Below are 15546 nucleotides of genomic sequence, written 5' to 3'. Positions count from 1 at the left end.
AAAAAATTAAATAGGGACACCTGGGTGGCTCAGTTGGTTAAGTGTTTGCCTTCCACTCAGGTCATGATCCCAGGGTCTTGGATCCCACCCAGGCTTCTTGCTCAGAGGGGAGCCTGCTTCTCCCTCCGCCTGCAGCTCCCCCTACTTGTGCGCGCACTCGCTCTCTCTCTCTCTCTCTCTGACAAATAGATAAATAAAATCTTTAAAAAATAATAAAATAAAATACTTAATTAATTAATAAAGGTGGGCCTTGAACATCAATAGCTGATAAATCAGACACACACACACAAAATATCCAGATTATGACTATTCAAGCACAAAGAAACCTGATTCTAAGGAAGCCTCAAGATCTAATGACCAATCTACAGGAAAAACAGTAAACAGAAGACTGTATTAAGTCATACGACAGGGATACAATCAGTAAAACTCAGACTATGGGAAACATTGTAAGACAGCAACCCAGTACCTCTGACAACAGTAACAATAACAGCAACAAATAGCAAGTAAAAACAAAAAGACAGAAAAATAGGAAGAAAATATACACCAAAAGAGACTTCAGGGACATACACAAAGCTGATCTGGATTCTGACTCACACAACTATGAGAAAAAACTTGTGGAGCCTTCAGTTTCCACTCCGGGATAGAAATCTACATAGAACATACATTCGCACTTACAACAACAATCCAGAAAAAATAATAGAAATAGCCAGACCACTAGAAATACATGATTTTTTTTTTCAAATCATGGAAACTGAGGTCTCGGGGCAACCAGCGGGTCCAAAACACAAGAAGAGGCAGATACCTATAAGGAGAGAAGAGACGTGGCCATTCCTTTACCTGAGGTAAATACCACTGGATGGACACCTGTGAGAGAGTCCCGTGAGAGCAGTTAATATAATAACAGCAAATCAAATCAAACATTATGTAAAAAGAATAGTACCTCACAACCAAGGAGGGTTTATCCCTGGAATACTGATTTGAAAATCAATCAACATGATTCACAATGGTAACAGGAAAAAAAGAAAAAGAAACATCATGCTTAATGGCAAAAAACTGAACGCTTTTCCACTGAGATCAAGCGAAGGATGTCCTTTCTCACCACCCCTATTCAACACCAACTGGATGCGTCACACTGGGCACATTCCAGGCAACACAGTAAAACAACAAAAGAAAATCAAAGGCATACAAATTGAAGAAGAAAGAAAATAGTCTCCATTCATATAATGACATGATTGTCTATATAGAAAAATCACAAAATATAACCAAAAATACCTCCTAGAACTAGTATATGAGTTTGGCACCTTTGCAGGATACAAAGTCAATTTTGCATATTGGCAATGACAAATCAGAATTCAAATTTTTTAAAAATAACATTTATAATAGCCCTCCAAAAATGAAATTTAGCTTCATATATGCCATTCCTAGTATATATATATAACAGAATATAAGCAAGATCTGTATGGTGAAAACTATGAAACAACGAAGAAAAAAACAAGAAAGATCCAAAATTATCACATAGATGGAAGGCACAGCATTATTAAATTGACAGTTCTTCCCAATATGATCTATAGATTCAACAGAAAATCACTGGTATACATTAACCTTCTATACTGCTTTTGAAATTCTTCTGTTAAGTTTAAAATTATCTCAAAACAAAAGCCTTAAAATTTGTAATTAAGGAATTACTATTAATTTGCTTCTAGATGAGATGAAGTTATTGCGGTTATGTTTTAAAAATCCCTACCTCTTAGAGACATAGGTTTAAATTTTAAATAATAGGAAACTCTCTAAATGCAGCCACCATAGAATTGCTTGTTTCAGACAAGAATCACGGATGCTAAAATTAGTGAGTGAAAGTATTATGAGAAACAAGATATTTGTATTGTCTCAAATATCTCCCCACAAGATACTTATTAAATATAAAGAGAATGATAGTCACTTTACAGTGAAGTAATGTGGCAAACATTATCTTAAGCAGGTACCTCCTGATACGTTACACAGAGAAGGACACGGTACCATTACTGAGGACTCCTGCCAAAAATCCATAACCGGAATCTTAATCACGCAAGAGCATTACATAAACCCATACTGTGGGAAAGTCCACAAAATGACTGGCCTGTACCCTTCAAAAACATGGAAATCATGAAACACAGAGATGGACTGAATCACTGCTCCAGAGGAAAGAAGACAAATGATATGGGATCCAAATGCAACATGTGACCTTGGGTCAGAGCCTGGATCTGAAAAAAAATTCTCTTTGCTGTGAAGGACATTAATGGGGCAACTGGCAACATTTAAATAAGCTTTTAGACTGGCTAATGGTATTGTGTTATTTTTAATTTCTTGATTTTGATCACTGTACAATGATTATGTTTTTCAAGAATCACACCATGAAGTATTTGGGGAAAAGGGGGACATCATATCTTCAATTTACTCTCAAACAGTTCAAAAAGAAAATTATATATACATACATAATATATAAACACACACATAGAGAAATATTAGAGAATATTTACTGTATTTATATCATATATGTTTTATATATATATTTATGTATAAAGAGAAGATGATAAAGCAAAAATGTTACAATGTTATCACTTAGGTAACTTATGTAAGGGGTACACAGGAATTTTTGGCACTATTTTTGTAACTTTTCTAAAAGTCCCAAAATATCCCAAAATAAAAGGTTTTAAAAATCAACAAGAGACAATAATAACACCTTGAGTCCATGGCCTCCCCTATTTCCAATGAGTTTCCATCTATCCCAGAAGCAAACGGATTCCACGTCTTTCATCCATTAGACCATCTCAGCCACTGGACTTAAAACAACACAAATTTAGACTCAGCAGCCACTGCACAGACCTCTAGGCTTTGCTAGCTCGTGTGCCTCGCTCCACTTCCTCTGCAACCATTTCTGACAAACCCAATATGGCTAAGATTGAGAGATTCGATAAATCAGAATTGAAGAAGACAGAAACACAGGACAGAAATCCACTGCCTCCAAAAAAAATGATTGAACAGGAGAAGCAAGCAGGTAAATCCTAACACGGAGTGCAGCACCACTGTGCACTGTACATTCCACAAGCATTGCCTTATTTTACTTTTCTTGCATTGCCTTATTTTACTTTTCTTAAGCTGTTTAACTTTATTAGATGCAAAGAGATTGGATCAAGCTTAAATGACTGTGCTGCCCCTTTTCACATCAAAGAACCACTGACAGCGAAGGCTGTGCCTGCCTCTCCCACCTGCCTGTCTGGCTGGCAGGGGAGGAAAAGAACTTGCGTGCTGGTGAAGGAAGAAACTAGATGGGCCAACAGTGAAATGTTGAGTAAAAACCAAGCTGGTCCAAGGTGCCCTGCAGGCTGTAAAATGCGGTTTAATGAGAGTGCCCCTTTTCGGTTAAAATGATTTTAATTATTGGAATGCACAATTTTTTTTCACATGCAAATAAAAAGTTTTGAAGTCAAAAAAAAAAAAAAAAAAGAACAAAAACCCCACAAACTTACTGTCTTACAGATCTGCAGGTCAGATGTCCAAAATGACCTTTAGTGGGCTATACTCAAGCTGTCAGCAGAGCTGGAACCTTCTGTTTTGGAGGCTCTAGGGGAGAATCTGCTTCCTTGCCTTTTCCAGGTTCTAGAGGCTGCCTGCTTTCCTTGGTTCACAGCCCCTACCTCCATCTTCAAAACCAGCAGCAGAGCTACTTCACATCTTTCCCTGACTTCTTCTGCCTTCCTCTACTTTAAAGGGCCCTTGTGCTTTAAAATGAGACCCACCAGGAATAATCCATCTCTGTCTCTTAAAGTCAGCCGATTAACAACCTTAATTTCACCTGCAACCTAAATTCTTCCTTGTTGCGTAATGAAATGTATTCACAGGTTGTAGGAATGAGGACATGGACATCTTTGAGGGGCCATTAATGTGCCTATCACAGCTACCCTCTTCCTTGGAATGCCTGGAAAGTGTGCCATAAAGCCATCTGGCTAATCAGATCCCTAAATCATAATCCCTTCAGAAACATGTCCTTAGCTAGCTGGAAATGTGATGGTGATTGCTCCAGATGTAATTTCCTTAACACTCCCATCCCCAATAAACTTAATGATTTTACTTATTTGTTTTGTTTGTTTGCTTGTTTATTGTACAGACTTGCTTTCTTTGGCTGTTATTATCATTGTCTGAGTCTATAAATTGTAAGGCTGATGCAGACAAGTAAAATAAATGTCACTGATAAGAAAACACTTCCAAATTCTAACTTAAATTGCCTTTGCTGAAATGTAATCATTTATTCCTATCCTCACTGTGGAAGTAACAGAAAGCAACTAGTCAATATCTACCGTAAAAACCTTTTAGATTTAGAGTCCTTCTAATGCCATACAAACAAAAAACCAACATGAGGTGTCAACCACCCAGCCAATCTAAGATAAAGGCCAGTCGGGTTGGTTTTTGAAGTGATGGAGTGATACAGTCAAACCCTAGGATAAATAACCATCCACCAACAGGACCTGTATGAGCCCTCCAGCTTTTCCTCCTTAGCCATCATACTTTTACTTGGTCCTTGCTTATTTCCTAAAGTTCTCCCAGTTCAGGTTGTCATCCCTTAGTTCTGATTCCTTCCGGACTCCTTTATGCAAGCTGAACTTGGACCCGAGCTTTTTTTACTCTCCAAATGGCAAAATCTTGTTCATCCTTCAAGACTCTTCTCACGGGGCGCCTGGGTGGCTCAGTGGGTTAAGCCTCTGCCTTTGGCTCAGGTCATGATCCCAGGGTCCTGGGATCGAGCCCCACATCGGGCTTTCTGCTCTGCAGGGAGGCTGCTTCCTCCTCTCTCTCTGCCTGCCTCTCTGCCTACTTGTGATCTCTGTCAGATAAATAAAGAAAAAATATTAAAAAAAAAAAAAAGACTCTTCTCACATGATCCCTTTCCCCACCAAGAATAATTAGCCATTCTCTTCTCTGTGTTCCCACCAGATGCACCTGGGATTTATGCCTCAGCTACAACAGTTAACTTGGGGAAATTGAAGTTCTCTCTGCATCAGTTTGGAACTCGAGTTTGGTCACCAGACTGTGAATCCCAAGAAGGCAGCTGTTGTGTGTCACATTCATTGTTTATTCAGTGAGTCCGTCCTCCAAGATTTCTTCCTGCCTCTTTGTTTATTCCTTCTTCTATTTTCAGATCCATTCCCCTTTACTAGAAGAATTCCAACTCAGTGTTGGAGATCTTCAACATTTGCTCCTTGGTCCTCTTCTCCATTCAGCCTATACTCCTCTCCCAGTTAAATGTATCCCTTTCCTCAGTTTCAATGGCTATTTTTATGCAAATTACTCCCAAGGTAGAGTCCACCCAGAACTCTCCTCTGAATTAAGTCTTTGCCATTTGCCATTGTCTTCTGAAGGTCTTAAAGGAACCTCAAACACCTAGAACAAAACTCAGGAACGTTCTCCCTGGGAATGAGAACTTTGTGTCACCTTCTCGACATCCATTTTCCCCTTCCTATAGCAGCAACTTCAGACTTCCCTCAAGAACTTTACCCCTCCCATATCCTGGCCAACCTAGTCTCCGAGAGAACAACCCCACCTTCACGCACAACCAGGAGCAAGCAGTAATTAACCTAAACCAATCCACACATCCCATCTCCCTAAGCAGTGTGTCTCCTGGCCCGTGGGCACGTGACGAGATCAGATCAAATGAGCCCCTGTGCTGCCTTAGCCAGGCTCCTGCAGAGAAAAGCCCCCTTCCCGTACTCTGTGGTCTGAGAATGTGGTCGTCCTGCTTCCCTAAGCAGCCAAAGGTGCCCAAGAGAAGCAGAGCTTCGTCACACTGCTTGGCCCCTGAACAAGTCATGCCTAAAACCAGTTGAGACTTTTTTTTTTTAAATTTTATTTATTTATTTGAAAGAGAGAGATCACTAGTAGGCAGAGAGCCAGGCAGAGAGAGAGAAAGGGAAGCAGGCCCCCTGCTGAGCAGAGAGCCCGATGCAGGACTCCATCCCAGGACCCTAAGATCATGACCTGAGCCAAAGGCAGTGGCTTAACCCACTGAGCCACCCAGGTGCCCCAAGAGACTTTTTTTTTCTCATTTCTGTTAGTCAACTAATCCCACTTTTGTTTAAGCCAGTTTGGGTTAGGTTTGTGAAGAATGTTAACTGATACTCCTTGCCCTACACCTGACCTTCCAGAGTCCCCCCAACTCAGTGAACAGCACCATCATCCATTCATCTAAGAAAGTCAGACACCGAGGAGTCTTTTCAAGTATTTCCTTGCCCCTCACTTGCCATAGCCAATCTATCACCAAGTCCTGTCAATGAGAGCCCCTGAATATATTTCAGATCTATTTCTTTCCATCTTTATTGCTCCAACTATGGTTGCCTAGACTGCTACAACCCATGAACTACTCTGCTCTCAGGTACCTTTGCCTTGCTCGGATCCATTTTCCACACCGCAGCCAAAATGATCTCTTTGAAGTAGGAAAGTCCCAATTCACCGCCCTGTTTAAAACAATCATCTCCCATTACTTCTAAGACAAGACAAAATTCCAAGCTCCTTAACATGGTAATTCCATCTGGCTTCCCCCCAAACAGCAGAATACAAAAGCTTGCTTGTGCTGTTTCATTTGGGAAGTGACTCCAGGGATCAGGAGTCATGGATTAGGGAGAGTGAGCGAAACAGGGAAGGAGGAAATGGCTGAGCAAGCTGACCTCGGGGAGCAACTGTGATCAATCCAATGGGAACTTCTGAGGGACTGTGGGGAATGCATTTCAAAAACTGCCAGAGACAAAGAGGAGAAGCATTCACCCATTGACTTTCATCTGCCAATAACTGGGGTTGCCTGGGGATGCGAACTCACTGGCACTTGTGAGCTGCTCACATGTGACTGCCAGTGGTCTCCTATGAGGGCCCCAGACCCGGGGACCAGAAAAGCCCAGGAACACTTGGAATGAGGTCAGCACAGACTTGGTGGATGCTGATGGCACTGTCCACCATAGCCTTGCCTGAAATCAGACCGAGACCATAAGAGAATATAGTACAGGTGTCTGGTACCAGGCACAGTCTGGCCTCTACCTGCCTTTCCAGCTTCCTCTTGACATCTTATTTCATTCCAACCATACTAGTCTTATGGCTCCTGGACTGCACATGTTTCCACCCACCACAGGGCCTTTGAACATATTGTTGCCTCTGACTGAAACACTCCTTCCTTCTGACTTGTTTAGTTCCCTCTATTATTCATCAGCACTGAACTCAAGCATCCCTTCCCCTGAGTGTTAAAGCTACCATAAGGGGCATTCTCAGGATCATGTGCTTCTCCTTTGAGGCACATATGAAAGTTGCAGTTATCTACTTATGTGATTATTTTAAATTGTCTGACCCCCCCCCCCACCGCTGGAATATTCATAACCCAAGGAAAACTACAGAATCTGCAGCATTAGGGTGGTCTTTCACATGTGTCAGGCACTCAATAAATCACAATTGAAAGGATAAAAAATTTATCTTTTTATTCCCACCAGTATCTGGGACAAATAGGTGCTCAAATATTTTTAACATAGTTAAATAATTAATGGAGCTAACACTTTAAAAAGAAATGTTACTTTCCGATGTAATTTATTTAACTTTCACTGAACTGCATTCTATTCCTTAAAACTGTTAGAGGGAGGCTCTTCTGTGGGAAACCATTGTTTTTTTTAAGAAAGATTTTTTTTAAAAGTGTGTGATACCTGTAAACAGCAACCGGATTCCCCCAGAAAGAACAGTTGAGAAAAAGAGAAAAGAGAAGTCGTTAATGTAGATAAGAAAGCTTCATTGTGGACCAAGACAGGGATGCTATCTTAAACAAATGGGTATAGGTTATTGACCACAAGAAGAATAAAATTCATTGGTATGTGAAAACAAACTCCCCAGAACCACTCTGAGCTCTCCTTTTTAGCCAGCACCATCAATTATGATTATTAAGTGCCTGCTCAGCTTCTGTGCAGTGGAAGAGGCAGGGAGGTCTGGTAGCTAGGCAACGGCCTGGAAACTCAAAGGGTAGGAGTTGTGATGCCGGCTCCTCCATAAAAGTGATAAGTGGCCTTGGGTAAACTCCCTGCCTTGTTTTCTTCATCTGAAAAACAGCATCCCCAGTCTGTGTTTCTGCATTGAGGGAAGAAAAACAGAGCGAACAGAACACTGCAATTATAGGAAAGTGAGCTTATGGGGTCTGGGGAGTAAAGAACCCATCAGGGGACCAACTTTTCCACTGAAATCACCACTTCATTACAAATGGGTTGAGACTGAGTAATCTGTGCCTCAGTTTATCCGTCTGATATGATTTATAGATAAGGGCCAAGTCCTGACTCAAAATACAAATTAAAATGTGGGTCTTTATTTCTATAAGACCTCTCCCTAAAAAAGTCCTCAGACTTTCTCAGCTACCCCTAAACTAAGCACCTCAAAAGCAAATGTCATATCTACCTGATTCATTACACAAGCCCCAGCACCCAGCCTAGTGTGCGGATGGCTTCTGGAAGACCTTCATTTTAAGCAGCTTTATAGTGAAACATTTCATTTAAAAGTCTGGACCTTCTTTCTTCAGTTTGCTGTAATCTACATTCACGGAGTAGAACTTATACTGATCATTGGGACCCAGTTTGTTCTAGGGTTCTGGGTTATTCTTCCTATCCCAACTAACATCTGGATTGAACAATGCCAGGCGCAAGACATATAGTGCTGCTCCTGTACCTCCTGCCCCAATAAATACGAAGAGGGGGATCATGTATTCAAGTGTTTACTGAATGGGCTCATTGATTGTTTAAATAATATCAACTCTTTAAATGGGGGTAAGAAAGCTTATAGCCTTAAGTGAAGCATTGCTAGTCTTGAAGAAGAAAAAGTCCACTGAACAATTTTAAAGGAAATGACCTAAAGATAAGTCCATGCCAGGTCATGAATAGCCATGAAAGAGATAACATTTTGACTAATTCTTTTTCATTATTTTTACTATTACTTAGAACAGTCCCAAATAATACAGTTATAGCCCAATGGCATTCCTCTCTCCAAATATAACTGTCATTCCTGTAGAGTAAGTTTTCAAAATGTTTATATATTATCAAAATTAAGTTTCAAAATGAGCTACGGTATCTGGAAAAAGGGGATAATAATATTTCACAGAAACTAATTGGAAACTTGTTTTGAAATAAAGTAGTTATTATTTCCATCATGGAGAGATGAAAGTATAGAGATTTCCTTTTATCTCGCCCAGCCTAGTATCTTCCATTATTTATTCAAGCTAAAATTAAAACCTGGCCAAATCCTACTGAGGCATTGCATATCAGTTCGAGATTATTCTTCTGGAAATGAACTTTTGTTCACAAATTTCATTATGCAGTTACAAATGACTATTATTAAAATGTAACATATAAAACTAAATTGTCTTTTTTTTTTTCCTCCCGGCTATGCACAGGTCCACTTTCCTACGCAGTATTGTTCTTTTCTTCTGGACTTGGCAGCACACTGTCTCTCCGCCCATTGCCTCAGCATTCAGAACATTTCACAATACCCATTCCATTCACCTGGAGCCCCCCTTAATGCCATTTTTTTATGGCTCCATCCCTTACACCCCAAGTGTAAGGGACAGACACCAAGGGACCTTCTCTACCTCGTGACCTTGCTAAGGCCTATTTTCATTTTTTCTTCAGACTCAAACTTCAGACAAAGTGATTACCTACAGAAAAAGTACATGGGGTGTATTATCAACACATTTGTAGGTTTCTGAATGCCTGATTCTTTCTTGCCCATCCCCCATGCCCTGTCCAGTCCTACTCATTTTGCTCAGAATGTTCTTCCTTGATTGCCTAACTCTGACTTGTCCTTCAGGTCTCAACTTAGAAGGAACTTTCTCCATAAAGATTTCCCAAACCTATCTCCCAGCTCCTAGGTCAGGTACAGCCTCTGTGTTCCCATGGTACCCTGTACCACACATAGCACTTGCAACCCTTTTTTTTAATTGGCTCTCCACCCCACCCCACAATGGGTTGTAAGTCCCATGTGAGCAAGAGTAGGTCATATTGGCTCACCATTTATTCACCAGTGCCCCGTACAATGATAGGCATGGAGCAGTCGATCAACAAGGATTTCATGAATTTTGGATTTAGATTCTAGTCTGGTATTTGTCCCCTACGAAAACCAATCTCCCATCTGAATCCCAAAGATGGGATACAGATGCTGAGAACTGAAAAAAGCTGCACCAGGTTTAAAAACTAAAGAGCCTGGGGTGCCTAGGTGTCTCAGTCTGTTAGACACCTGCCTTAGGCTCAGGTCATGATCCTGGGACCCTGGGATTGAGGTCCACGTTCTCCTTCCCCACCCTACCCCCACCATGCTCTCTCTCACTGTCTCTCTCTCTCTCTCAAACAAATAAAATCTTTTAAAAGACCAAACAACAACAACAAACAAAAACTAATGAGCATGATTGAAACAGACTGACCAGGAGAGAAGACCCTGGATGTGCTAGGCATAACCTTCCTTCCAGGAGTAGAAGGAAATGAGCAGAGGAGAAATTACAGTTTACTTTTTCTAAAAAATATTTTATTTATTTATTTGACAGAGATCACAAGTAGGCAGAGAGACAAGCAGAGAGAGGTGTGGGGGGAGGCAGGCTCCCCACTGAGCAGAGAGCCTGACACGGGGCTCGATCCCAGGACCCTGGGATCATGACCTGAACCAAAGGCAGAGGCTTAACCCACTGAGTCACCCCAGTGCCCCGAAATTCTAGTTTTCAAGGTGAAGAACCAGGAAGAACTCTAGTGAACTACAAAGTTAATGCCAGGAATGCTTGAAGAATTTTAACTTGTTCACTCTCAAATTCTACAAGGTAAATATTACCACTATTCTACAAGCAACTCCTATGTGGACAGGTAAACTGATCTGCCCATGGTCTTCCTGCTAGAGAAAGTGGAACAGCCAGGATTTGCCCCTGGTTGTATGGTTCCAGAGCCCTCACTCATAACTGCACACTCAAACAAGATAAACTGTGCACAGGAATATTGAACTGAAAGAAAATGATAGGAGGGTTAATCCCTCAATGCGCCATTGCGAAATATGCTTATGTGAAATACGCTTAACCCTTTCATCCACAAACTCAGAAACACACCCACGCCTTACCAGCTACAGTCAAAGTGAAAAAGATGAACCTCAGAAACACACTTCACTGCTTGGGGCAGATGATACAACATTAACAAGCAACAAAGAGAAAGGCGTATATCACAACTTCTATTGTATTTCCATCTTCTGTATCAAGGAGAATGATCTTTAGACTCAGGAGGGCTGAATAAATGTAGTTTAGAAGAAATGGAAGTGTGAGATAGTAAGGTGATAGCCGGGAGACTATCTCGCTGTTTTAAATGAGTTGGAATCTCCAGGCCTAAACAAATTACATCCGGAGTATGGAGAGACTTTGTAGATGTAATCTAAGAGCCCCATGTCAGTAATCTTTAAGGAATCAGAGAGAATAGAAAAGGTACTGGGGCAATGCAGCCAGAAAAACAGTATGCCAGTTTCTCAGCATGGGCTGGGGAGACGTGCATCCCATGGATCTACGGATGTACAAGCTTGGTTTTGAAACACAGTAATACTCTAAAGTGGTGACACAGATGATTTGCGAGTCCTCAGAAAAGGACATGGTGAGCACTAGGAACCAGGACAGATGCACTGGAGGAAACATAAAGATCCTACGTGCCTCTTTTTCACAGGTCTAAGGACAGGTGAGAGTGGGGTGCCATGCCCACAGGCAGACATGTGAGAGCAGACGGCTGGGGTTCCTAGCACCCTGTGCCTCACTGGCGTGGATGCAGAGGACTGGACTGGCTAAGGGGTCCTTTTGCTTAACACTCCATGAAAGCACATTTACTCAGAGAAAAACACCAGAGGGAGAAAGGCCTTCATATGGACAAGAGATACAAATTCTGTGCCTCCCTGTACCCCAATGTTTACAGCAGCCATGTCCACAATAGCCAACTACAGAAAGAGCCCCAATGTCCACAGACAGTTGAATGGATAAAGATATGATATATATACAATGGAATACCTCTCAGCCACCAAAAAAATGAAATCTTGCCTATTTGCGATGATGTGGATGGAACTAGAGAGTATTATTTAAGCAAAATAAGTCAGTTAGAGAAAGACAATTATATGATTTCACTCATATGTGGAATTTAAGAAACAAAATAGAAGAGCATAGTGGAAGGTAGAGAAAAATAAAACAAGACAGAATCAGACAGGGAGACAAAGCATAAGAGACTTAATCATAGGAAACAAACTGAGGGTTACTGGAGGGGGTGGGGGTGATGGGGTAACTGGGTGATGTGATGAGCATTGGGTGTTTGGGTTCTCTTAAAGTTTGTATTTATCTATTTGAGATATAGAAAGTGAGAGCTGTGAAGGCTGAGAAAAATCAAGGCCACCCCACCTCAGGTTTAGCCTTAGCATAAGTACAGCCATCTCAGACCCCTGTGCCCAAGGGCTGAACTTTTCTTACTTACTTTAGTTCCAGGAAGCCCCACCCTACTTTAGTTCTAAAGACCCCCACCCTACTTTAGTTCCAGGAAGCCCCACCTTGCTTTAGTAACAGGAACCCATAAACACCCCTGCCTTAACTAAGCCCTGGGTCCAAGTCCCTACTCCCCTATGTAGGTTATATTTGGGCCCAAGCTTAAGCTTGTCAAATAAACCCCCGTGTGATTGCATTGGTGCTTGGCTCTTTGGTGGTCTCTCAGACAGGAAAACTCGGGCACAACAAGAGCAAGCATGAGCAATGGGGGAGGTGAGGGATCAGAGGAGGAAGAGGGGGGGAGTGGCAAGGGAGAGGGGCAGAGGGAGAGAAAGAGGCAGCTCTTCACTGAGCTGGGAGCCTGGGCTTGATCCCAGACGTGAATCAAAGGGAGATACTTAACCCCTGAGTGACCCAGGTGCCCCTGAGTACTGGGTGTTATATAAGACTGATAAATGACTGAACTCTACCTCTGAAACTAACAATACACCATATGTTAATTAATTGAATATAAGTTTTTTTTTAATAGTAAAGAAAAAACAAAAACCCACTAAAAAACAAAAAGACAAATTCCATGCCTCCCCAAAGCCCCAAACAAGCTCACATCCATCCGTGGTTTATACTAATTGGGACAAGCATATTTAGAAAGTCTCTTCATTTTCTTGGGACCTGATATAGAAGACAGTATTTTTAAGGAAATAAATGCCTCGTTGAGCATTCATACCAAAAATGCTTGAATTTATGAATCAATGCCCCTCGGACTAGAACCTTTTCCTGCATGCATAGATCATTTCCTCCCTCCATCAGGACTCTCCCCAGTGTCGCTTCCTTAGAGAGGTTTTCTCCAACCTGCCTGATGTAAGGTAGTATTTGCCCCCTCTCATACACTGAGTGTCTTGTTTTATCTTTCTGCATAGTCCTTGACATTAGGATACCATACGATATACTCTAGCTCTTACCACTATCTAATATTATATATACTATGATACGTGTGTGTGTGTGTGTGTGTGTGTGTGTCTGCTGCTGTATGTATGTCTTGCAGAGCCAACAAATTCTATGTGAATGATGTCCCTATATTTGTGTGGTAGCCTTGTCCTTTTGAATGTCAGCTCCATGAGGGTTTGATGAAGCTCGGCCTGAGAGAGCACTGACTTGAGGGAAGGAAGAGGAGGCTGGACAGGGTAGCCCTTGTATAACTGAAGTACCATCACAACAAAATAAGAGGACTTTCTCTGCTGCCCCTGATGAGTAAAGCTATGGGAAACAGGTCTGACAACAGATGCAAAGCTTAGTCATAATTAGATGCCCTCTGAGCTATGAGCTCCCAGTCCACCAGCAGAGATACTCAAGCAGAGGCTACAAGGTAACTTGGCCCAGATACTTTAGGCTCTACCCAAAGGGGTGAGAACCTAGGTTGATCTGAAGATCGTTTTTCAGTCCAACCTCATTCTACATACAGTGATCTTATCTTCTGAACCCCAAACCAAGATCTGTGGTCCTATATAAAAAGACTATGTTGCTTCTGGATTTGAAAGACCATCTATCTAGCAGATTTAGTGCTATTAGTCACCAAAGTATTGAGTTTCCAGGAGATGTCAATGATTGAAACAATGAGAAAACATTTGAAATTGGGACTTTCCTGAGAAAGGGAAGACGTAAAATCACTCCAGGACAGGAATTTTCCTCTCTTTGGGTACTCCTGTTTTAACTAAATAGGCAGAAACTCTTGGTTGGAGTTCACTCTTTTTTTTTTTTTTTCTAGCACAGGTTTTTATTTTTTGAAAGATTCTTAATTTTCTTAAGTAATCTCTACATCCAGCATGGGGCTCAAACTCACAACCCCAAGATCAAGAGTTGCATGCTCTACAGACTAAGCCAGCAAGCTCCCCACCCCCCAGGGTTAAGTTTTCTTGAACCATGGTGTCTTCTTCCAAAAGCTCAGTACCAAAATGTAACTATTTATTTTTGTTCATTCAGATTTAAAAAATCAAGAAGCCCTTGGAAAAGCTTCTGGGAGCACAGTAAAATTCCAGGCCCTCCCAGAGAAGCTATGTAACCCTTCCCTCACAATGTCACTGCTACCTCTATGGGGAAACTGCAGTCTGTGGAGTTTATCAAGGCCCCAGCTACCCTAGTTCCTCCAGCCTACACCAGAGTGCCTTCCCATCAACGCCCCATTTTAGGATTCTTACACCAAGAGGTGGGTGGGGTGAAAGACTCTCTCCCTGCACTCACTGTTGCCACCCTTGGCCAAATCTGGACTCTCCTTTATCCACAGGAATCAATCAGACTGATTGAGATATTGTAATTCCAGATAGCAAGCATCAGGCTGGTATCAGCTGTTCTGTATTAGACACAATGTTCTTTTCAATAGACTACTTTGTTTCACACTGACAGTCATTTTTCACCCTGCATGGCAGAATTTCAAAGCCAAGAATCCTGCATTACACGGTAAACAAACAAAATTAGGCTCAAAATTGCCTTTTTTTGATTTTGATATATTAATCAACTCTTCAGGAAAGCTTCTAAACATTTTCAATTACATAAAAAAACAGGCTGGCAACATTTTCCAACTTCAAAAAAACCAGGCTGAGTTAAAGGTTTGTTTTCTATGCCACTGGTACTGGATATTACATATTTGCAACTGTTTCTGTTTTAGGACAGATTGATTAATAGCATCAGTTCTAAAGAATCCCACATGTTGGGGGGGGGGGGGGGGAGGGGGGGGGGGTAGTACTTCCATCTGTGATCTTCATTATCCAAGGCAGATCCATCTATTTTGGTGTGTTTCCTTCTTGCTTCAGGGGCAGCCTTGGGTCCCTGTGCATCTCTAGAACTATGGGCCGCATGGTCGCCATGAAGTGCTGACTGCGGGTCAGCCGGTTACAGTGGAGATAGAAGGCAACTAATGGGTCACATGAGTCAAGGGAAATCTTGACACTCCAGAGTCCCCGCCTCCTCCATGTACTTAACATCTTACTTGATTAGACAGGAAAATTAACAGTGAAACTAAGAAAGAAAAGATGCTG

General features: G+C 41.6%; 1 protein-coding gene across 1 annotated transcript; it reads left to right on the top strand.

Moving 5' to 3' along the window:
• The first annotated feature begins 2916 nt into the window (after positions 1–2916).
• Positions 2917–3045, top strand: LOC132005238 (thymosin beta-4-like). Its single transcript, XM_059382133.1, has one exon. The coding sequence runs from the start codon at positions 2929–2931 to the stop codon at positions 3043–3045; it is 117 nt and encodes a 38-aa protein (XP_059238116.1). The 5' UTR covers positions 2917–2928.
• Positions 3046–15546: the final 12501 nt, after the last annotated feature.

The sequence above is a fragment of the Mustela nigripes genome, chromosome 17 (assembly GCF_022355385.1).
Source record: "Mustela nigripes isolate SB6536 chromosome 17, MUSNIG.SB6536, whole genome shotgun sequence".
NCBI classification, from domain to species: domain Eukaryota; kingdom Metazoa; phylum Chordata; class Mammalia; order Carnivora; family Mustelidae; genus Mustela; species Mustela nigripes.
The sequence above is the reverse complement of the archived record's forward strand: the minus strand, read 5'-3'. Positions and strand labels throughout refer to the sequence as shown.